General features: G+C 53.0%; 2 protein-coding genes across 2 annotated transcripts; both read left to right on the forward strand.

Annotated features, from left to right (window-relative positions):
- Window positions 1-270: 270 nt before the first annotated feature.
- LOC141027194 (uncharacterized) lies at window positions 271-1,932 on the forward strand. Its single transcript, XM_073504173.1, has 4 exons — window positions 271-642; window positions 703-996; window positions 1,483-1,631; window positions 1,734-1,932. Exons 1-4 carry the CDS (start codon window positions 271-273, stop codon window positions 1,930-1,932), a joined length of 1,014 nt encoding a protein of 337 aa, XP_073360274.1.
- A 30-nt stretch (window positions 1,933-1,962) lies between these two features.
- LOC141027195 (uncharacterized) lies at window positions 1,963-2,457 on the forward strand. The gene has a single exon (XM_073504174.1). The coding sequence runs from the start codon at window positions 1,963-1,965 to the stop codon at window positions 2,455-2,457; it is 495 nt and encodes a 164-aa protein (XP_073360275.1).
- Window positions 2,458-25,075: the final 22,618 nt, after the last annotated feature.

Consider the following 25,075-nt stretch of genomic DNA (forward strand, 5'->3'; position numbering starts at 1 on the left):
CATTCCGTTTGGACTCCGTTTGATATTCTTTTTCTACGAAACACTGAAATAGGCAAAAAAACAGCAATTTGCACTGGGCCTTGGGTTAATAGGTTAGTCCCAAAAATAATATAAAAGTGTATAAATAAGCCCATTAAACATCCAAAACAGAATATATAATAGCATGGAGCAATAAAAAATTATAGATACGTTGGAGACGTATCACGTCCTATCTACTACCTGAGCGAGGTGCTCTACGCCTCGAAGCAGAACTACCCGCAATACCAGAAAATGTGTTACGGCGTGTACTTCATAGCCAAGAAGCTGAAGCAGTACTTCCAAGAGCATGTCATCACCGTGGTCAGCACGGCCCCTCTCGGCGAGATCATCGGGTGCCGGGATGCCTCTGGCCGGGTCGCCAAGTGGGCGCTCGAGCTAGCCGACCACACCATCCTCTACGAGCCCCGCACCACGATCAAGTCCCAGGCTTTGGCCGACTTCCTCATCGACTGGACCGAGACCCAGTACCTGCCGCCGCCGCCAGACTCGACGCACTGGCACATGCACTTCGATGGCTCAAAGATGCGACTCGGCCTAGGGGCCGGCATCATGCTGTCCTCCCCCAAGGGCGACCGGCTCCAGTACGCGCTACAGATCCACTTCGCCGCCTCCAACAACGTCGCCGAGCATGAAGCCCTTGTGCACGGCTTCCGGCTTGCCAAGGAACTCGGCATCCAGCGCATCTTGTGCTACGGCGACTCGGACCTGGTGGTGCAGCAGAGCTCCGGCGAGTGGGACGCCCACGACTCCAACATGGCGAGCTACCGCTTCCTCGTCCAGAAGCTATTCGGATTCTTCGTTGGCTGCGAGTTCCTCCACGTCCCGCGCGCAGAGAATGAAGTGGCCGACACGCTCGCCAAGATCGCCTCATCCTGGCAGTACATTCCGTCCGGCGTCTCCCTCGAGCATCCGCACAAGCCGTCCATCAAGCCGTCTCCGGACTCCGAGTCCATCCATGTCCCAGACAACCCGGCCACACCTCAACCCGGCCCGGGGACTGCACCAACCGACCCGGCCGCGCCTCAACCCGGCCCGGGGACTGCACCAACCGACCCGGCCGCGCCTCAACCCGCCCTGGGGACTGCTCCAACCGACCCGGCCGCACCTCAACCTGGCCCGGGGACTGCACCAACCGACCCGGCCGCGCCTCAACCCGGCCCGAGGACTGCTCCAACCAACCCGGCCACGCCTCAACCCGGCCCGGGGACTGCTCCAACCGACCTAGCCGCGCTTCGACTCGGCCCAGGGACTGCTCCAGCCAGCCCGACCACACCCCAACCCGCCCCAGGGGCCGCTGAACCCGGCTCGGGGGCTGCCACCCCGGAACCCATCGTGATGGCCGTCCTCGCCGGGGTCGCGGCACCATCCTGGGCCCTGCCCATGTCGGAGTTCATGGAAAACGGGATCCTTCCCATGGACGAGACCGAAGTCCGGCAAGTGCAGCGCCGAGCGTCCGCCTACAACATCATCAACAACAAGCTCGTCAAGCGGAGCTCCACCGGCGTGTTCCAACGCTGCCTCGAGCAGGACAAGGGCATTGAAATCCTCCTCAACATACACCAGGGCGAGTGCGGGCACCACGCCGCCTCGCGGTCCCTGGTGGCCAAGGCTTTCCGCCATGGTTTCTACTGGCCCACGGCCCTCGAAGACGCAGAGTCGCTCATCCTCAAGTGTGAGGGGTGCCAACGCTTCAGCAAGCGCAGCCACCAGCCGGCGTCGGCACTCCAGACCATCCCGATCGCCTGGCCCTTCGCGGTCTGGGGACTCGACATGGTGGGACCCTTCAAGACCGCTCGAGGCAGCATGACGCATTTGCGGGTGGTGGTGGAAAAGTTCACCAAGTGGATCGAGGCAAGGCCAATCAAGAAGGTGGACGGTTCGACGGTCGTTTGATTTATCAAGGACATCGCGGTGCATTACGGCATGCCGAACAACATCATCACGGACAACGGCACCTACTTCGCCAAGGGTTCGCTCGCACAGTACCGCTCCGTCTCCGGCATCCGCCTCGACCTGGCTTCCGTTGCACATCCACAGTCCAATGGCCAGGTCGAGCGGGCCAACGGCCTCATCCTATCCGGCATCAAGCCGCGACTCGTCGAGCCGCTCATCCGTTCACCCTGCAGTTGGCTTGACGAGTTGCCCGCCGTCCTCTGGAGTCTCCGCACCACGCCAAATAGATCGACCGGGTTCACCCCGTTCTTCCTCATCTATGGAGCAGAAGCCGTCACCCCGACCAACGTCGAGTTCGACTCACTGCGCGTCACGATGTACACGGAAGCCGAAGCAAAGGAAGCCCGCGAAGACGGCGTCGACCTGCTCAAAGAAGCACGTCTCCTAGCGCTCAGTCGCTCAGCCATCTACCAGCAAGGTCTGAGGCATTACCACAGCAAGAAGATCAAGCCCCTCGCTTTCTGAGAGGGAGACCTCGTCCTCCGACTCATCCAAGAGCAGACTGGCCAACACAAGTTGTCCTCCCCATGGGAGGGCCCCTTCATCATCAGCAAGGCCTTATGCGACCGCAACGCATACTACCTCATCGGCGCCCACAAGACCAACAAGCGCAAGAGGGACACCGCCGGCGAAGAAACAACCCGGCCATGGAATGCAGAGCTCCTCCGCCCATTTTACAGTTAGCCGAGTACACGTATGTATCACTGCCTTTTGTAACCGTCTGAAACTATGGGGTCCCCGAACGACGCTCGGGGGCTGCCCCTTTTGCGACCAAGCTATTGTGTCTCCTACATTTGTGCACTACTTTACTCTTAAGCCAAACCCGGCCACCGGGTCGACTCGCTCGACCCGGGGGCTCGGGGGCTGGACGGCTTAGCCACCCGTCGTTTTTCTTAGCGGTTCTCAAACGCATTGGATAACCATAGCTTCTCGCTTCGCCCTCAGCTGCAAATCCGGCTTCGGCTATCGGCTGGCAAGCACATGAGTCCAAAGCACCAGCGCGCCACGAACACTAAGTCAAGAACCGCCGGGTCGCCCAACTCGGCCCTGCCACTTTAAGTTGCCGCACGACCGGCTGCTTGCCAACCCGGCCCCGCTGGATTGCCGCCAGCCGGCCCAGTGGGTGTTTGGCTCGTGCTCAACGTTTTGAAAGACTAAGTATTGAACGCTCCTCTCAAAGGCCGAACCCCTTGTCACGGACCGGAGCCTCGGTCGTCAGACTCGCGGGGGGGGGGGGGGGGGAGGGGGGAAGCCCAAAGTTGCAAGAAAACGACTCTAAAGACGAAATGCAAAAGCGCAGGCATCGACGAAGTTTCTGCATACCGCCGGATCGCTCGACCCGACCTCACCACTTTAAGTTCCCGCACGACCAGCTGCTCGCCAACCCTGCTCGCCGGGTTGCCGCCAGCCAGACTAGTGGGTGTTTCGCTCACGCTCAACGTTTCGAAAGCCCAGGTACTGTACGCTCCTCTCAAAAGTCGAACCCCTTGTCACGGACCGGAGCCTCGGCCGTCAGACTCACGGCGGGGGGGGGGGGCAAAGGGGGAAGGTTGCAAGAAAATGGCTCCAAAAACGAGAAGCAAAGGCGCAGACATTCATGCAGCTCATACATCATAAATTCAAACAGGCCCAAGGCCAGAGTTCATTACACCCAGTCAACCCCCAGTGGGTGGGTGGACCTGCTACCTAGCAGAAATTTTTTATGAAGTTAAAAAATCAGGCATCGCCTCCGCCAGAGCGCGCAGCCCCCGGTCCGCGGAGTTGTCGGTATCCTCCTCCCCGGCGTCCGCGTCGCGGTAGATGTCCGTCTCCTCGGAGATGCCCTATGGGTCATCCAGAAGCAGGCCGTAGTCGTCGGCAGGAACGACCCCGCCATCCTCCGCCCGCTCCTGCGGGAACTCGTCATGGAAGGAGAACCCAACGATGTAGCTGGCTCGGGCGGCGATCCGTCCGGCTTCCACCTGCAGCTGGCTCTCCGAGCCGGCTCGCTGGCCCATCAACGCATCCAGCGCCAAGTCCGGATGCCACGACACCATGAACCGGAGCGCCATCTCGGCGCCGGCACAAGTGGCGGAAACCCGCCACTCGTGGAGGCGGTCTGGGCTCGCCTCCAACCACCGCGCCAGCCGCGTGAACTGGTCGGTGCGACAGCACCCGGCCAGAGGGCCGCCGTCATCGCTGCGCCGGCCTGAGAGAGCTGCCCCATCAGCTCGCTCAAGAATCGCAGACGGGCCTCGGCGGCGGCCACGATCTCCGGGAAGGTCCAGGCCACCCGCGGGTCTGTCCCGGAGCCGACGATCCCTTGCGGGTCGCGCTGAAAGCGGACCGCCTCCTCCGCCAGCTGGCGTGTCCACGGGAAGGCGCCTGCCAAGAAGGAAAGCAAGTCAGAAGGAAATTACTAAGGAAGAAGAGCCGGAGTCCCAACCCGACAACAACAAAACCAAAGGAAAGCACTTACTGGAGAAGGACTCTTCCAGGTGCTGCGCTTCGAGCAACGTACCGCGCCGCTCCCGGGCAATAGTGCGGTCACGCTCCTCCAGCGCCTTCTCCAAGTCGGCGACCTTGGCAAGGGCCGCCTTCAGCTCGGCGTCCTTGTCCTCGACCGCCTTCACGGCCTCCTCGCGGAGCCGGGTCTCCCCCTGCCGGGTCTCCTCCGTCGTGGCCACCAGCACCTTCAGGCGCTCCACCTCGGTCTGGAGCTGCCCCTTGTCGTCGGCCAGCTTACCGCGTTGCTGGTCCGCCTCGGCAAGGGCTTGCTGCGCCTCCACGACCTTGGCGGCCTCCGCCTTGATGCACTCCACCTCAGCCTCGAGACAGCTCTTGTCTCCTGCCAGCTGCTCCCACAGCCGGCTGGCTTCGTCGAGCGCCTGCCGGGCTCCCGTCGCCTCCTCCTTCGCCTTCTCCACCTCGGCCCCGAGCCGGCCGATGTCTGCGACATGCCGGTCATAGTGAAAACAGGCCCGAATCAGCCGGGTCCTCCAAGACAGCACCTCGGCTGCAGAAGGACAACTCAGCAACAAAGTACTATTTTAATATTCAACCCGACTGCTATGCAGTTGGCCCGAATCTCGGGGTCTACACCCAGTGGGTGCGCTAGCGCGCCCCCACTAGAAAAGATCATGAAAGAAAAGTACCTGCCGCGACGCGGAGCTCCTCCTCCTTGGCGGCGAGCCTCTCCTTGAGACGCCGGTGCGTCTCAAGGAGCCGGTTGAAGACAGTGACCCGGTAGGAGTCCAGTTGCTGCGAAAGGCAACGATCAGTGCAAGACAGCAAGATAAGATTCGACCCAACTGCTACGCAGTTGGCCCGAATCTCGGGGGCTACACCCAGTGGGTGCGCTGGCGCGCCCCCACGAAGAAGAAAACAATGAAAAAGAAAAGCAGAACGCAAATGAAAACTTACGAAGACGGCGCGCTGCAGCTCCTGCGTCGCCTCGACCTCGGCCTGAGCGAAGGCCTGGATCTGGTTCGTCCGCCCCCGCACGCGGCGGGTCACGGTGGCCATCGCCGCCTCTTCCTGGGTCGGAGGTCCGAAGGGGACCTCGCTGGTCCCGCTCCGCGACGGCCGCGGCTCGGCGACCCGGCGCCCTCCAAACCTGAGCACCAGGGCATGCTATCCTCCGGCCGCCTCCCCTGAAGCCGGCTCTTTCTCCAGCGCCCTCTCCGGCACCGATGCCGACTCGATGGGCGGAGCGGCTTGAGGCTCCATCACCGGCGGCGCCTCGCTCGCCGGCGTCCGGGATGCTCCCTCCGACACCGTCCGCACCGCCTCCTCCAAGACGGTGTCGCAGCCGCCTCCATCGGCCCCCACCCGGTCGACCTCGTCGGTCCGCGGTGGGGGCCATCCTCGACGACCACGACCTCCCGGTTGAGGTCCTTCACGTCCGCACGGCCGCCTGGGCCGTGCTCCATCTCCGACGACGGTATGAAAATCATCGTCGCCGCCATCGTCCCCGCTGGCATCTCCGGCCATGCCGGCTCCTACCGGCTTGCGCCCACGCCATCGCGGCGCTGACCCAGGCCTGGGTCGACGCCGCCTCCAGCTCCGCCTCGGCCCGGTTCCGGTCCCGCCAAGCCAGGCCCTCGGCATCGGCCGGGTCCAGACCAAGGTCCGGATCCACCGGCGCATCCTCCTCGTCCTGGTCAACGGTGCCGGATCGGCTCCTCCAGAACACGGCGCCCTCAGCGGAGGCGGCGTCCGCCGCCGCCAGCGTCAGCGAGATCGGCGACCTGAAGCACAAGACAAAGATGTCGGGACCCCGATTCCAAGTCACACCGATCTAGCCTGTAACACCTCATATCACTTTGCGGCCTCACGCACGGTACTCCCACGGGTGTCGCCATACCATGGCCCGGGACCGTTTGCGCCTTTTGGCTCGCGTATATGACAATGTCGCTAGCATCCATATGACAGAGAACCCGGGCCGACATGGCTAGTCGTGAACCCAAAGCGGCACTAACGTATGGGGACAGGCATACGTGAATCAACATCGAACGTGTCGGTCAGCAGCGTGAGAGTCCGGGCTGTAGCACTGGGCTAACAGGACTCCGGGAACCCGGGCTGTAGCAGGCTAGGCAGGACTCCGGATGTCACCGCGTGACATTTCCCCGAGGGGACAGACACAGGAACGATATGAAACACATGCCGGCCAGTCAAGTGTCCAGAGCAGTAGTGCTGGGCTAGCAGGACTCCGGTGGACCGGGCTGTAGCGGACTACTATGGCTCAAGGAGGCACTAGACTACATTTCCCCATAAGAGAGGCTGCTAAGGATAAACAACTAGATTGTCGAATCCCACACATACCAAGCATTTCAATCATACACACAATATGCTCGATATGTGCAAATACAACATGGCATCACAACAAGACTCTACGACTCAGAGTATTTATTCATTAGGCTCCGAAGAGCCAGATATTACAAACATGGGTCTCATGACCCAACATTCGGAGCATACAAGTCAAGCACATGCGGAAGCTTAACATGTCTGAGTACAGACATCTACAAATGAAAAGTCTGAGAAGCCTGACTATTTACTAGATCCTGCTGAGGGCACAAGATCGTAGCTGAGGTATCAAGCTAAACGTCGAAGTCCACACGGAACTACTAGCGAGACTGACGTCTCTCTGCAAAACATAAAATAAGCAAACGTGAGTACAAATGTACCCAGCAAGACTTACATCAGAACTATCTACATATGCATCGGTATCAACAAAAGGGGTGGTGGAGTTTAACTGCAGCAAGCCAGCTTTGACTCGGTGGCTATCCTAAACTACGACTGCAAGTAACTCTTTTGAGGTGGCGCACACGAGTCCACAAATTCACCACACCAATACACCACTATGGATCCGCTCCCGTCTCCCTACGAGAACGCCATCCATAGCACTCACGCTTATCTTGCGCATTTTAGAGTATCCACTTTCACTTGTCTATGAACTGTTATAGGCAACCCAGAAGTCCATTTCCGCGGACACGGCTATTCGAATAGATGATGTTAACCCTGCAGGGGTGTACTTCGACACACACGCTCTCACCACTTACCGCCGTTTACACGACATGTACTCGGCAACCTTCAAGCGGAGGCCCAGCGAGGGTGTCGGCCACAGCCTACCTAAACACTCGAGTCTCTAGTCCAGGTTTATCGCCTATTCAGGTTCCATCCGCAGGGAGTCCGGCCGAGGTTTCCACATACGGCCCCGAACGATGTGTGCAGGGTTCCCGGTCACCAAACGGGCGACTCGGTACACCGGGCCACGAGCCTACCGCATCACAGCCCACCCCTTGGTCAGCGCTGTCCACGGCCTCCAGCTTACTACAAACACCAGAAACTACGTGCAACTCCTGGACAGAGGACAAGGGTGAATAAGAAGCCGAGGGGGTCCATTGGTTTCGGGCCCAATGCGTGGTAGTAACTGTATCATGGATCACAAACACAGAACTCCGTTCCTGAGGACGGCTGCAATGAGACAACCCACCATGTACTCCTACATGGCCTCTCACCGCTACCTTTACCAAATCGTGTTCACACGCTTAGCTCACACACAGTAGGACATGTTCATCACCATTCCAATTCATCCCCGATGAATCAGACCTGACACAACTCTAAGCAATAGCAGGCATGACAAACAAGCATGAATGAGTAGGCACATCAGGGCTCAAACAACTCCTACTCATGCTAGTGGGTTTCATCTATTTACTGTGGCAATGACAGGTCATGCAGAGGATAAGGGGTTCAACTACCGCAACAAGTAACAGTTGAATCGTTGTTGTCCTAATGCAGTAAGAGAGCAGGAGCGAGAGAGTGGGATGGTATCGGAATGAACAAGGGGTTTATGCTTGCCTGGCACTTCTGAAGATGGTATAGTTCTTCATCGGTGTCATCGAACTCATCGTCGGAATCACGGCTAACGAGAGGGGACAATCACCGGCAACAGAGAGGAAACACAATCAATGCAATGCACAATATGATGCATGATCATGACATGGCAATATGAATGTGTTTTGAGCTAATGCAGCTAGCAACATATTAAATGGAGTTGGTTTGAACCTTAGGTTCAAATTCAAACTCCATATAAGACATTTCAGATGCCATTTATTTGAATTGTCATATACAGTGGCTGTAAGTTGTTCAAACATGCATGAGGATGCCATAAACAGATTCTTTGGATTTTTCTGATAATTTTTCATATATAAATCATTTCATTTGGAGCTACGGTTGAATTTCTATGAATTTTAGAAGTTAGGGCATTTTCTGGAATTTTCTGAATAATAATAAATCCAGAAAATCTATTACTGCGTCAGCGTTGCGTCATGCTGACCTCAGCAGGTCAACAGGCGCCGTCCAGGTCAAACCTGACGTGTGGGGTCCACACGTCAGTGACTAACTCACTAACCTAAGTTAATTAGTGTTAAACTAATACTAACTAAAGTGTCAGTGGGGGTTGGCCCACGCGTCAGTGACAGAGGGGAGGTCAAACCCCCTGGTCGGCGGGTCAAACCCACCGGCGTCGTGACGCCGGCGAGGCCAGACGCGGCGGCGGCTGCGGGATTCCTCCTCCGGCGACCAAATGGCCGGCGGAGGGCATCTGCGGGACGCGGGCACTCGTCCGCGTCGAGTGGTGGCAGTGGTTGGGCCTGGGATGGCCGGAGTCATCACCGGCGTCGATCTTGGCGGTCGCCGGAGCTCGGGTGAGCTCGGGGTCGACGCTACGGTGGCCAGGGTGGCCCGTGCGGGGCACCTACGTGCTCTACGCGGCGCGGGGAGGGAGCTGAGCACGACGGCCGGACCGATAGGTGGCCGGAGATACGTCGGCGACGAGCACAAGCGGTGGCCCGTGCGGGCGAGCAAGGTGCGGTGGCTACGGTGCACAAGAGCGAGAACGGTGAGGGGGGAGAGAATCAGTGGCTCACGGCGAGTGCAGAGAAGCGAACGGCGAGCTCGGGGGAGAACCGGAGCAGTCGGGGTGGCGGAGGCGATCTCGTCGGCGGGAGGTTGGGGACGAGCTCGGTGAGGACGTTCGGGGGCTTTCGGCGGGGCGTGGCTTGGTGAGGGGCGGAGGACGGAGTGGCGGACCTTCTGGGCGTCGAGGCGAGGCGTGGGGTGGCCGGTGGCCATGGCTACGGCGAGCGGCGTCGACGAGCTCCGCTCGGGTGTGCTCGGGAGAGGGAGCAGAGGGCGAGGGAGAGAGCAGAGAGTGAGGGAGAGGAGCGAGGAGCTTCGGGGCGTCGTCGTGGCATCGCCAGGAGGGGCCGGGGAAGCAGGAGGTGGCGCGGGCGCGTGCTCGGCGGCGGTGCGCTGTCCCCCCCCTCTGCCTACTGGCAAAGGTGGGTGGTGACTGGCATGGGCCAGGTGGGCCGGCCCAGTCCAGGTAAGCGCCAGGTAATACTCCTTTCTCTCTCTTTCCTTTAATTGTTTCTGTTTTCTATTTATTTGATCTATTTTGAATTAGTAAAAATACTAACTCATTTTGTAAAATCCTGATAAAAATTGTGGGCACTTATGAAAATATTTCCAACAGCCCTCAACTAGTTTCAGAATTATTAGAGCATTTAAAATATTTATAGGATTTAAATGCCCCAATTCAAATACAATATGAGTTAATTCAAAAATCCAAAAATGACCTAGAAATATGTTTATCATTTTTGGCAAAGGTTTTTACCTTTATCAAAAATCATGAACTTTTCTAAAGGGCATTTGGGTTCATTGAAAATGTTTTTAAGTTGAACCTAGTTGAGTTCTTTTGGGTGCTAGGGATTGATCACCCCTATTTCAAGTTTAAGCAAAATTTAGACATGATGCATGAGGAACAAGCAAAGTCAGACAAGGGCTGATCTGGGGCTGTGACAGCTCACCCCCACTAAACAAGAATCTCGTCCCGAGATTCAAGACGTGAGGTAAGAAGACAGAGGGTACAAGCTAACACCATCTTCATGATCCAATTGCTCTTCGCGAAGATGTTGATCCGTTGCTTCAATTAATGTTGACGTCTTTGCTTTCGAGATCTTCATCCAACACGATGACGACAAGGGAAAACTCTATAGAAATCGATCTCCTTAAAGATCGAGCAACTCACGATCAACTCACGGAATGCGACGTTGAGTATCTCTTGAGCTGAGACTCAACACATACATCGAGAGAGGGATGAAGTGAAACAGAGAACGAAGATTCAAGTTGATAAGCACAATTCCACGCTGAATAAGACGGTGCATGGTTTCAAAGTAGCGAGGAGATAATTGCCATGATTCCATAGAGGCACCTTAGGGAAGGTGATTTGTAGAAATATTCCCTTAAGTGGCAAAAGGAATTACTTTTGATATAAATACCATTGAAACTCTTAATGCCAGCCTAAGGCAATCACAAACGATCGTTCGAGGGAGTTCGGGAGAACGACACACTCGGGCTAGGATGGACGATGTGGACTACCTTGTTGAAGACAACACAAGGGGTGATTTGCTTATCACCGGAAATGGTCGGAACCCCTGGTGGGACCACTTTCGAAGATGGTCCTTATCAGTAATTACTGGGAAGGGTAATCCAAGGTAGGATGGCACAATGACGGTGCAAGCTGGGAACAAAAAATGCAAATGCTAGGAATGATTCTAGTAACTGGGGAGAAGCTCAACAGTAGAGAGTGAATCTACTGTTTGAAAGGTTTAGCATAACCGAAGGAAACTGGGAGCAATTCTAGTTAGTGCTGATGATAACACCTAGTGCTTGTGCGTGCTCTCAAGAACTTGAGCATTTCCATATTCATGAAGGTTTTACCAACATCCGTGTCGAGGATCCTGGCAACACATCATACTACCATGATGAACGGTGATGGAGGATGCAGGTGCAAAGGAGGACAACACTTTCTCAGATTTCACCTTAGCGAAGCCAAGGGAGCAAAATCTGGATGATCGACCGAGAGACATTTAGCACTCCGCTTCTAATGTTCTCCTTGATGTTCTAGCGTAACCCATTAGATGTGGTTTGGAATCTTGAACATCAAGTAGTAGGTCGGACTTCGGGAGCGCAGGAATCCATACTGAATAACTAGCGGAATAATTCCTAAGAAATCCTTATGGGGAGGTGGCCAACTTCCTCAATCAAGATACTACAATAATAGGCCTTCCGGCTGGATGTGTTGGCCACGACATCCACTTTACCGGTTATCGAGAGGGCAATATTATAATTCTTGGAGAATGTTCCAACCATCATGTCTGCCTGAGATTTAGATCTGGTTGGTGTCAGAATATTCCAGACTCGTCAAGTCTAGGAAGAAAAATGAAGGTTTGCAACACAAATCAACGAGATGACGTTGCGAGATTCTCAGGGGATGAACTACGATAGCAAGCTCCAAAACATGAGCTGGTTCTGCTACATACATGTGAGCACGTTGTCCCAGACAAGCATGATCACATGGTAGTCTTATAATAAAACACTACCGAGTTCTGGTTGGGAACCATCAACGAGGATATCGAAGTCCTTTGATAAGTCCGGATTAGCTCTTATGAAGGAACTCCTTCTCCTTGAACAAATCAATCAATGGCTTGGTGTGCTAGGGATACATATAGAGTGAAGGTTGCAAGTCTCCAAACCGCGGTATACTTCGCACATATGCATGACTGACTTGGGATGATTCCAGAGGAGGCAAAACAAACTTTCTCGAATTCACAGCGGCAACTTGCATCTAATGCACATGGATTAGAGTAAGTCACTTCTTTCATCCAACATATGCTTCATGAACGGATCACGAAGATAATGCTTATAAAGTTTCCAATACTAGCTGGATGTTCAACACGAGTCATGGAGAAGGTAGCAGTGTTGCTGATGGGCTCAACAACATTTCATCCAGGTTTCCATGGAGATGGAATTCCATAATTATATGAACAAGTGATAGCATTGATCAGACCCAAAAGATATAATGGTGTATGCTCGAGGGATCAACCACGAGTAAGACAACATTATGAACATCGTTGGTTCTGATTTGACTTGATGATAGCCCATACTCAAATCAAAGTCTTAATATGAGAATAGGTCCAACAACTGATCACAGGGACCAATCGATGAAGATATCATCTATCTTCAACACACACAAAAAGATATCCCTTAGTGATAAACTAAGTCAGATAAGCTTTTATCTTCCAACTCTCCAAGTTGTTGTTTAGCTTGACCAACTAGCTAAGGGGTATCCAACACGGATTCTTGGAGAAGGGGTAGTTTACAGGAAACCAACTTGATCACGAATTCAACATAGCGGTCAGGTGACAACCTGGTGATACTTCCGAGAAGATATTCGGGAAATCACGCACCACCGATATGTTGCTAAGCTCGAGAACAATCTTGCTTTTCAGGGCAAGACGATTGACCGAATAAGCAAGGACTGACACTATCCTAACTCATTGATCGAAGAGTGCACCGGAAATAAGGACTGGTAACGATGGCCAGAAGTATCACTGCAACAAGAATTCATAAGGGTTGGTGCAATCCTCATGACATTCCTGACATAAAGAGGGTAATACTCGTAGGTAGAACAGAACAAAAGCTGGTTGGGCATTTGATCTGCGGAATACAACTACTTTGACCCAATCCCAGAGATGGACGAGGTACTGGAGTTTGTTTCTCCTAGTCATTCCGGATTAGAATGGCTTGACAGACCACAAGAATAATAGGCATCGATAACACAAATGCACAATTACTCCTGACTATCAATTGATAGACGAGGGCCAGAAAATAACTAAAGAGAGACAACTCAAAGGAACATATGTTTTTCTGAGTTGTGGATGCATGAATTAGTATGTCGAACAAATTCAACATATTTCTTCCGGATAACCCATGCAGAGGAGGAAGGACTGGCAGAGTCACAATATGAATGGAGTACTCCTCAAGAGCACTCTAGTTGTGATCTTTCGGTTCCGCGAGGAACTTCTTCCATAAGCAGTTCATGATATTTGGAAGAAGGATATACCATGAACCTCGAGGACTATCACAAAGGTTACTAATATCCTAAAGGAACGAGCAAACACTATCAACAGGAGGTAAGTGGAGTGAATCTCGAGTTTAGAAACCCGGGAATAGAATACCTACTAACTAAATGGCATCACGGGATGCTTTCGAGAATAGTGGCCAGAATCATCACACTGGGGATGCAAGCATTGCTAGATTACTAAGTGGTCCTCTAAGACACCTAGGGTCATAATAATAACTCCAACATACACGACGAGGTAACGGGGTACCTCAACAGACCGATTAGTGTGCTTAATCCGGCCCAGAAGGACATCAGGTACGGGAGGAAGGAATTTGCAAATGCATCAGACTGTTTAGAAACCTGGGATGACTCGGACAGCATAACGGCTGTAAATGCTCAAAGGATTTGAGACATCCTGCAAGAATGGTGGCATAACCACTTAGAAGCACAATATCAAGGTTCCGAGACCAACTATGAACACACGGAAGTAGTAGAAACTGAACTGGGGCTTGAGACCATCAATCCTACGAGTCTACGGATTAGTAACACGTGATCCTGATAGAAAGATGAGAAGGCCTAGTCCTTAATCCCCGTAGAAGAGAAGAGGGTGACTCAGATCAGAAGGGCATAAGGTAAAGGAGTAAAAAGAGCCTTACGTTCCCTTCCACAATCAATTCCCTTATATAACTAAAGCATTTCTAGACTCAACTTCGACCAGTTTGGCTTGGTAAACCTACAGGCAGTCAGGCTCTGATACCAACGCTGTCGGGACCCCGATTCCAAGTCACACCGATCTAGCCTGTAACACCTCATATCACTTTGCGGCCTCACGCACGGTACTCCCACGGGTGTCGCCATACCATGGCCCGGGACCGTTTGCGCCTTTTGGCTCGCGTATATGACAATGTCGCTAGCATCCATATGACAGAGAACCCGGGCCGACATGGCTAGTCGTGAACCCAAAGCGGCACTAACGTATGGGGACAGGCATACGTGAATCAACATCGAACGTGTCGGTCAGCAGCGTGAGAGTCCGGGCTGTAGCACTGGGCTAACAGGACTCCGGGAACCCGGGCTGTAGCAGGCTAGGCAGGACTCCGGATGTCACCGCGTGACATTTCCCCGAGGGGACAGACACAGGAACGATATGAAACACATGCCGGCCAGTCAAGTGTCCAGAGCAGTAGTGCTGGGCTAGCAGGACTCCGGTGGACCGGGCTGTAGCGGACTACTATGGCTCAAGGAGGCACTAGACTACATTTCCCCATAAGAGAGGCTGCTAAGGATAAACAACTAGATTGTCGAATCCCACACATACCAAGCATTTCAATCATACACACAATATGCTCGATATGTGCAAATACAACATGGCATCACAACAAGACTCTACGACTCAGAGTATTTATTCATTAGGCTCCGAAGAGCCAGATATTACAAACATGGGTCTCATGACCCAACATTCGGAGCATACAAGTCAAGCACATGCGGAAGCTTAACATGTCTGAGTACAGACATCTACAAATGAAAAGTCTGAGAAGCCTGACTATTTACTAGATCCTGCTGAGGGCACAAGATCGTAGCTGAGGTATCAAGCTAAACGTCGAAGTCCACACGGAACTACTAGCGAGACTGACGTCTCTCTGCAAAACATAAAATAAGCAAACGTGAGTACAAATGTACCCAGCAAGACTTACATCAGAACTATCTACATATGCATCGGTATCAACAAAAGGGGTGGTGGAGTTTAACTGCAGCAAGCCAGCTTTGACTCGGTGGCTATCCTAAACTACGACTGCAAGTAACTCTTTTGAGGTGGCGCACACGAGTCCACAAATTCACCACACCAATACACCACTATGGATCCGCTCCCGTCTCCCTACGAGAACGCCATCCATAGCACTCACGCTTATCTTGCGCATTTTAGAGTATCCACTTTCACTTGTCTATGAACTGTTATAGGCAACCCAGAAGTCCATTTCCGCGGACACGGCTATTCGAATAGATGATGTTAACCCTGCAGGGGTGTACTTCGACACACACGCTCTCACCACTTACCGCCGTTTACACGACATGTACTCGGCAACCTTCAAGCGGAGGCCCAGCGAGGGTGTCGGCCACAGCCTACCTAAACACTCGAGTCTCTAGTCCAGGTTTATCGCCTATTCAGGTTCCATCCGCAGGGAGTCCGGCCGAGGTTTCCACATACGGCCCCGAACGATGTGTGCAGGGTTCCCGGTCACCAAACGGGCGACTCGGTACACCGGGCCACGAGCCTACCGCATCACAGCCCACCCCTTGGTCAGCGCTGTCCACGGCCTCCAGCTTACTACAAACACCAGAAACTACGTGCAACTCCTGGACAGAGGACAAGGGTGAATAAGAAGCCGAGGGGGTCCATTGGTTTCGGGCCCAATGCGTGGTAGTAACTGTATCATGGATCACAAACACAGAACTCCGTTCCTGAGGACGGCTGCAATGAGACAACCCACCATGTACTCCTACATGGCCTCTCACCGCTACCTTTACCAAATCGTGTTCACACGCTTAGCTCACACACAGTAGGACATGTTCATCACCATTCCAATTCATCCCCGATGAATCAGACCTGACACAACTCTAAGCAATAGCAGGCATGACAAACAAGCATGAATGAGTAGGCACATCAGGGCTCAAACAACTCCTACTCATGCTAGTGGGTTTCATCTATTTACTGTGGCAATGACAGGTCATGCAGAGGATAAGGGGTTCAACTACCGCAACAAGTAACAGTTGAATCGTTGTTGTCCTAATGCAGTAAGAGAGCAGGAGCGAGAGAGTGGGATGGTATCGGAATGAACAAGGGGTTTATGCTTGCCTGGCACTTCTGAAGATGGTATAGTTCTTCATCGGTGTCATCGAACTCATCGTCGGAATCACGGCTAACGAGAGGGGACAATCACCGGCAACAGAGAGGAAACACAATCAATGCAATGCACAATATGATGCATGATCACGACATGGCAATATGAATGTGTTTTGAGCTAATGCAGCTAGCAACATATTAAATGGAGTTGGTTTGAACCTTAGGTTCAAATTCAAACTCCATATAAGACATTTCAGATGCCATTTATTTGAATTGTCATATACAGTGGCTGTAAGTTGTTCAAACATGCATGAGGATGCCATAAACAGATTCTTTGGATTTTTCTGATAATTTTTCATATATAAATCATTTCATTTGGAGCTACGGTTGAATTTCTATGAATTTTAGAAGTTAGGGCATTTTCTGGAATTTTCTGAATAATAATAAATCCAGAAAATCTATTACTGCGTCAGCGTTGCGTCATGCTGACCTCAGCAGGTCAACAGGCGCCGTCCAGGTCAAACCTGACGTGTGGGGTCCACACGTCAGTGACTAACTCACTAACCTAAGTTAATTAGTGTTAAACTAATACTAACTAAAGTGTCAGTGGGGGTTGGCCCACGCGTCAGTGACAGAGGGGAGGTCAAACCCCCTGGTCGGCGGGTCAAACCCACCGGCGTCGTGACGCCGGCGAGGCCAGACGCGGCGGCGGCTGCGGGATTCCTCCTCCGGCGACCAAATGGCCGGCGGAGGGCATCTGCGGGACGCGGGCACTCGTCCGCGTCGAGTGGTGGCAGCGGTTGGGCCTGGGATGGCCGGAGTCATCACCGGCGTCGATCTTGGCGGTCGCCGGAGCTCGGGTGAGCTCGGGGTCGACGCTACGGTGGCCAGGGTGGCCCGTGCGGGGCACCTACGTGCTCTACGCGGCGCGGGGAGGGAGCTGAGCACGACGGCCGGACCGATAGGTGGCCGGAGATACGTCGGCGACGAGCACAAGCGGTGGCCCGTGCGGGCGAGCAAGGTGCGGTGGCTACGGTGCACAAGAGCGAGAACGGTGAGGGGGGGAGAGAATCAGTGGCTCACGGCGAGTGCAGAGAAGCGAACGGCGAGCTCGGGGGAGAACCGGAGCAGTCGGGGTGGCAGAGGCGATCTCGTCAGCGGGAGGTTGGGGACGAGCTCGGTGAGGACGTTCGGGGGCTTTCGGCGGGGCGTGGCTTGGTGAGGGGCGGAGGACGGAGTGGCGGACCTTCTGGGCGTCGAGGCGAGGCGTGGGGTGGCCGGTGGCCATGGCTACGGCGAGCGGCGTCGACGAGCTCCGCTCGGGTGTGCTCGGGAGAGGGAGCAGAGGGCGAGGGAGAGAGCAGAGAGTGAGGGAGAGGAGCGAGGAGCTTCGGGGCGTCGTCGTGGCATCGCCAGGAGGGGCCGGGGAAGCAGGAGGTGGCGCGGGCGCGTGCTCGGCGGCGGTGCGCTGTCCCCCCCCCCCCTCTGCCTACTGGCAAAGGTGGGTGGTGACTGGCATGGGCCAGGTGGGCCGGCCCAGTCCAGGTAAGCGCCAGGTAATACTCCTTTCTCTCTCTTTCCATTAATTGTTTCTGTTTTCTATTTATTTGATCTATTTTGAATTAGTAAAAATACTAACTCATTTTGTAAAATCTTGATAAAAATTGTGGGCACTTATGAAAATATTTCCAACAGCCCTCAACTAGTTTCAGAATTATTAGAGCATTTAAAATATTTATAGGATTTAAATGCCCCAATTCAAATACAATATGAGTTAATTCAAAAATCCAAAAATGACCTAGAAATATGTTTATCATTTTTGGCAGAGGTTTTTACCTTTATCAAAAATCATGAACTTTTCTAAAGGGCATTTGGGTTCATTGAAAATGTTTTTAAGTTGAACCTAGTTGAGTTCTTTTGGGTGCTAGGGATTGATCACCCCTATTTCAAGTTTAAGCAAAATTTAGACATGATGCATGAGGAACAAGCAAAGTCAGACAAGGGCTGATCTGGGGCTGTGACAAAAGATGGTTACGCCGAGTCGAGCGGAGCCGCTCAGCAACTCGGCTCGAACAAAAAGGGTCACTTACCCCGGCACCACCAAAACGGCGGGCCTTGCTGCCCTCTCCTGTGGAGCGCCGCGCCTCCTCTTGGCGGGCGGCTTCGCACGCCCAGCCGGGTCCGCCGCGCGCTTCGCTGTTGGGGCCCGCGACGGGACGTTGTCCTTCCCATGCGGGCGCCGAGCCGTCACCGCCCCCCGAGAAGACCCGGCTCTGGCCGCGCCGCCACCTCCTCCACCCGGCGCCGCTACATCAGCGGCTCACGTCAGCTTCCCTAAAGCCGTCCCACAACCGGTGACTCAAGAAATATAAACAAGCCTCACCTGCTCGCCGCCCTGCACCCGTGTCGGCGGCCGCCGCCTCCCCTCCGCCATGGGCCTCAGGCTCCTCCGAGGCAACCCGTACCACCTACACCCGCGTCCGGTCGTAAGGTTGCCAGATGGCATTCAGAAGCACATCTCGCGTCGCGTCGGGACGAACAAGAAGATAAGCAGCAGCGAAGTACGGAGACCAGGGACTCACCAACGGTGCCGGGTTCGCATGGCTGTACGGGGCCTTCCCGAACTCCCAGTCCACCCCCAAGTTGGCCTTGGAGATGTCGTTGACCCGACGCGCAACTTGGTCCGCCACCAGCCGCGTGTTCGCCATGCGGTTGGGATCTTGGAGGCCGGTCATCTGACCAATGAGATAGCTGCGCTGCTGCAGCGGCAGCACCGCCGGACGATGAAGGCGGTGATGAGGTCGGTGTCGGTGAGCCTCTCCCGCTCCTTCATCACCGACACCCGCTCGCACAGGTTGAGCACCTCCTGCGACAGGTGCTTGGGGTAGTACCCCCAGTTCTGCTTCCCCCACGGCGGCGAGTTGATGAATGGCGGAAGGTTGATGCGGTCCTCGCCGAGGTTGCGGACGTAGAAGGAGTTCTGCCATTTCTTGGCAGAATCCTCCAGCGGCATCCTCGGGCAGTTGGCGCCCGACCGCTTGGTGATGATGCCCGCCCCGCACTCAGACATCTCCCGGGCCCTCGGCCCCTGCTGCTTCAGGGAGAAGAAGCGCACCCAGAGGTCGATCGAAGGCTCGACCCCCAGGTACCCCTCGCAGAGGGTGATGAAGCCGGACAGCTGCACGATCGCGCCGGCGCCAAGATGATGGGGCTGGAGCCCGAAGAACTCCAGAAAATCGCGGAAGAAGTAGCTCACAGGCAACCCGAACCCGCGCTTGAAGTGCGACAGGAAGACCACCCGCTCCGAGCCCTCAGGCCACGGCTCCCGCTCGCCTTGCGGGACGCGCGCCTCGATCTCGTCCAGCCTCGGCAGGTGCCTAGTGTCGCAGAGGTAGGGGATGTCATCGAGAGTGATGGTCGAACCCATCCATGATCCTGACGGCAGCGCCATCGACCCGAGCGCGGAAGAAGAAGGAGGAGAAAAGGAAGAAGATGGCGAGAAAGCTCTGCTCAAGACAGCGGGCGTCGCAGCTAGCGGCGGTTGTCGGAAGCAGAGGGAGGATGAAGAGGCAGGGGAGCGCGAGCGTGAATGATCTCCGCCGCCCCATTCACCCCCAATTTATATGCCACGATTTGAAACGTGGGGAAGTGGGATCGTTTGCACTCGCCCCTCCCACTTCCCCGCAATAAGTGCGCACGTACGCACGCAGTAACTGCCTCGAGAATGGCAACCGACCCACGGACGCCGCAAAAAATCCGTGCACGTGGGCCGAGGGTGCGCGGCAGCGGGCCCCAGGCCGTCGCCCGTCCCATCACGCGCGTGGCCTGTCAGGCCCCTCCGGCTCCCAGGCGCCACATGGCGGCCGCGCGAAGCCTGAAAGATTACCCAAGATTCGTCGAACTCCTCGGTTTCCCGCCACGAGCGGGATGCCACAATCCAGCTTCCGGAAGCCGGCACACAGTGGGTGTTGCCGGACCCGGCGGTCACCAAATCCGCCTCTGCAAGGGGGGAAACTGCGAAGGCCTCCCATCTGAAGACGGCGGACCTTCACAGCTTCGAGGACTACTGTCGGGGGGATGAACCCCAGGCAGGCAACGGAACCCGGATCCTTTTCAAAAACAACGGGGCCAGCATCGCCCCTCAATCCGGCTCGCACTTGGCCGGGTCGCTTTGCCCGGCCAAGCCTTGCGACCCGGCCGAGCTCTGCAACCCGACTAGACTCCTCAACTCGGCCCCAACAACCAAGGTGAAGACTTCCCCAACAAGCCAGCACCACCCTTGGCGTGTTCTCCAAACCCGATCGAGCGTCAGCGGCCTCCCCATCCCAGCCATACGATGGGACAAGTCTCCACCAACAGATGACCGAAGCCACAGTGCCCCGCCCATGCCTCTAGTCAGCCAGACGAGGCAACAGTGCCCCCACCTACCCGCTGACCAGGGCTGGCCTAGCAACAGTGCACCCGACGTCACCCATGTCACCGGCAAGCGGCGACCTGACGGAGCGCCACTGTAGCCGACTCGACTCGGCCACGCTCTAACGACCAACAAGACGACACACAATGCCCCCTAGGAGCATGGGGCCCGCGCTCGGCGAACCCAGCGAGCCCTGGCACCTGGCGGGTCCCAACACCGGGTTCCTGGACACTGACAACCCGGCCCTACGGCTTTGTAACATTACCATTGTACCCTTGGGGGGTTGACCTATAAACCCCCCAGGAGCCCTCGTGCATACGGCAAGTAAGCAAGCAGGCGACACCACACACCCATCCACCCACTCACACGTCTAGCAAGTAACACCCGAGGAGAGGGAGCAGCCTAAGCCTTGGCCTGACATCCTTCTTCCTCCATGTAGCTCTAGGAGCAACTCTGTACTGTTACAAATAAACCACACTCGGCAGGACTAGGGGTGTTATCTCTCCGGAGAGCCCCGAACCTGGGTATGTCCGGCGTCCCGCGCTCGCTCATGCCGACCTCGCCTCTAGAGCCACCAGTGCCCTCGAGCCTCCTCCTATCTTTAGCCATCCCTTGGCATCTGTCGTGCGCCCACCACGACAACATTGAAATTCTTTTGAGAAATCATAAATCTGTAACACTACTCTCAAAATCAGAGGGCATCTTATTAAAATTTCCATAAGAGTTGTTGTAGGAATTACCATAATTATTAGAGGAATTACTAGGATACGGCCTAGGATTAAAATTTCCTCTATAAGCGTTGTTACCAAAATTGGTCCTACTAACAAAATTCACATCCATAGATTCATTATTATTCTCAATCAAAGTAGACAAAGGCATATGATTAGGATCAATAGGAGCACTCTTATTAGCAAACAACTTCATAAGTTCATCCATCTTTCCACTCAAAACATTAATTTCTTCTATCACATGAATCTTTTTACTAGTAGATCTTTCGGTGTGCCATTGAGAATAATTAACCATAATATTGTCTAGGAGTTTAGTAGCTTCTCCTAAAGTGATTTCCATAAAAGTACCTCCTGCGGCCGAATCTAAAAGATTTCTAGAAGCAAAATTCAATCCGGCATAATTTTTTTGTATAATCATCCATAAATTCAAACCATGTGTAGGGCAATGACGTATCATTAATTTCATCCTCTCCCAAGATTGTGCAACATGCTCATGATCAAGTTGCTTAAAATTCATAATATCGTTTCTAAGAGAGATGATCTTAGCGGGAGGAAAATACTTAGAGATAAAAGCATCTTCGCACTTATTCCAAGAATCAATACTATTTTTAGGCAAAAACGAAAATCAAGTTTTAGCACAATCTCTAAGCGAAAATAGAAATAGCTTCAATTTAACAATATCATTATCCACATCTTGCTTCTTTTGCATATCACACAAATCAACAAAGTTGTTTAGATGCGTAGCGACATCTTCACTAGGAAGGCCAGAGAATTGATCATTCATGACAAGATTCAACAAGACAGCATTAATTTCACAAGATTCAGCATCGGTAAGAGGAGCAATCGGAGTGCTAAGAAAATCATTATTGTTGGTATTGGAAAATTCACACAATTTAGTATTGTCTTGATCCATCGTGACAAACGATCCAACACACAAGCACAAGCGAAAAGAGACGAACGGAAAATGCGGGCGAATAAAATGGCAAGGGTGAAGTGGGGAAGAGGAAAACGAGAGGCAAATGGCAAATAATGTAATGCGAGGGATAAGAGTTGTGATGGGTACTTGGTATGTCTTGACTTGACTTGCATCTGTGCCAGAAATGGCTAGTTGCTGGGAGATCAAATCTTGACTTGATCTGGCGTAAGCCTCCCCGGCAATGGTGCCAGAAATCCTTCTTGCTACATCTTGAGCTTGCGTTGGTTTTTCCCTTGAAGAGGAAAGGATGATGCAGCAAAGTAGCGTAAGTATCTCCCTCAGTTTTTGAGACCAAGGTATCAATCCAGTAGGAGGTTACACACAAGTTGCCTTATACCTGCACAAACAAATAAGAACCTTGCAACCAACGTGATAAAGGGGTTGTCAATCCCTTCACGACCACTTGCAAAAGTGAGATTTGATAGAGATAATAAGATAAATATTTTTGGTATTTTTATGATATAGATTGAAAGTAAAGATTGCAAAATAAAAATAGATTGGAAACTTATATGATGGAAAATAGATCCGGGGGCCATAGGTTTCACTAGTGGCTTCTCTCAAGATAGCATAAGTATTACGGTGGGTGAATAAATTACTGTCGAGCAATCGATAGAAAAGTGCATAATTATGAGAATATCTAGGCATGATCATGTATATAGGCATCACGTCCGCGACAAGTAGACCGAAACGATTCTGCATCTACTACTATTACTCCACACATCGACCGCTATCCAGCATGCATCAAGAGTATTAAGTTCATAAGAACAGAGTAATGCATTAGGCAAGATGACATGATGTAGAGGGACAAACGCAAGCAATATGATATAAACCCCATCTTTTTATCCTCGATGGCAACAATACAATACGTGCCTTGCTGCCCCTGCTGTCACTGGGAAAGGACACCGCAAGATTGAACCCAAAGCTAAGCACTTCTCCCATTGCAAGAAAGATCAATCTAGTAGGCCAAACCAAACTGATAATTCAAAGAGAATTGCAAAGATAACCAATCATACATAAAAGAATTCAGAGAAGATTCAAATATTGTTCATAGATAATCTTGATCATAAACCCACAATTCATCGGATCTCGACAAACACACCGCAAAAAGAATTATATCAAATAGATCTCCAAGAGAATCGAGGAGAACTTTGTATTGAGATCCAAAGAGAGAGGCGAAGCCATCTAGCTAATAACTATGGACCCGAAGGTCTTCGGTAAACTACTCACACATCATCGGAGAGGCTATGGTGTTGATGTAGAAGCCCTCCATGATCGATTCCCCCTCCGGCGGAGCGCCGGAAAAGGCCCCTAGATGGGATCTCACGGGTACAGAATGTTGCGGCGGTGGAAATAGGGTTTCGTGGTGCTCCTGGATGTTTTCAGGGTATATGGGTATATATAGGAGGAAGTAGGTCGGTGGAGCTGCGAGGGGCCCACGAGGGTGGGGGCGCGCCCAGGGGGCAGGCGTGCCTCCCTGCCTCGTGGCCTCCTCGCTTCTTTCTTGACGTCCACTCCAAGTCTCCTGGATCACGTTTGTTCCAAAAGTAACTCTCCCGAAGGTTTCATTCTGTTTGGACTCCGTTTGATATTCCTTTTCTGCGAAACACTAAAAGAGGCAAAAAACAGCAAATTGCACTGGGCCTCCGGTTAATAATTAGTCCCAAAAATAATATAAAGGTGCTTAGTAACGCCCATTAAACATCCAAAACATATAATATAATAGTATGGAACAATAAAAAATATAGATACATTGGAGATGTATCAACAACTTGCGTGCCGAATTCATCGTCATCGGAAGACTGGTTCAGGGGCTACTGAGGGAGTCCTGGATTACGCAGTTCTCAGGCGTCCGGGCTATGTGACGTGGGCTGGACTGATGGGCCGTGAAGATACAAGACGGTAGACTTTCCCCGTGTCTGGATGGGACTCTCCTTGGCGTGGAAGGCAAGCTTGGCGTGCGGATATGAAGATTCATTTCTCTGTAAACCGACTCTATACAACCCTAGACCCCTCCGGTGTGTATATAAACAGGAGGGTTTAGTCCGTAGAGGGAATAAAAATCATACATGCTAGACATCTAGGGTTTAGCCATTGCGATCTCGAGGTAGATCAACTCTTGTAACCCCTATACTCATCAAAATCAATCAAACAGGAAGTAGGGTATTACCTCCATTAAGAGGGCCCGAACCTGGGTAAACATTGTGTCCCCCGCCTCCTGTTACCCTTGATCCTTAGACACACAGTTCGGGACCCCCTACCCGAGATATGCCAGTTTTGACACCGACAAACATATCAATAATTTTTGATTGTTCCATGCTATTATATTATCTATCTTGGATGTTTTATATGCATTTATATGCTATTTTATATGATTTTTGGGACTAACATATTAACCTAGAGCCCAGGGCTAGTTTCTGTTTTTTCCTTGTTTTTGAGTTTCGCGGAAATTGAATATCAAACGGAGTCCAAATGAGGTGAAAATTTACGGTGATTTTTATGGATTAGAAGAAGCCCCCGAAGCAAAATAGTTGGGCCAGAAGAGCCACGAGGCCTCCACAAGGGTGGAGGGCGCGCCCACCCTACCCCCCTGGGCGCACCCTCCGTCCTTGTGGGCTCCTCGTCGACCCTGGGCCGTGACGTGAAACCAATGCCAAAAATTCCTATAAATACAGAA

Source organism: Aegilops tauschii, chromosome 7, assembly GCF_002575655.3.
Source record: "Aegilops tauschii subsp. strangulata cultivar AL8/78 chromosome 7, Aet v6.0, whole genome shotgun sequence".
Lineage (NCBI taxonomy): Eukaryota > Viridiplantae > Streptophyta > Magnoliopsida > Poales > Poaceae > Aegilops > Aegilops tauschii.

Excerpts from the sequence above, each read along its gene's own strand:
- LOC141027194 (XM_073504173.1), top strand. The coding sequence starts at position 271 with ATGTGTTACGGCGTGTACTTCATAGCCAAGAAGCTGAAGCAGTACTTC. Across the intron at positions 643-702 it reads ACGCGCTACAGATCCACTTC|GAACTCGGCATCCAGCGCAT; the intron begins GCCGCCTCCAAC and ends CGGCTTGCCAAG. Across the intron at positions 997-1,482 it reads CGGACTCCGAGTCCATCCAT|CGCCGAGCGTCCGCCTACAA; the intron begins GTCCCAGACAAC and ends CGGCAAGTGCAG.
- LOC141027195 (XM_073504174.1), top strand. The coding sequence starts at position 1,963 with ATGCCGAACAACATCATCACGGACAACGGCACCTACTTCGCCAAGGGT.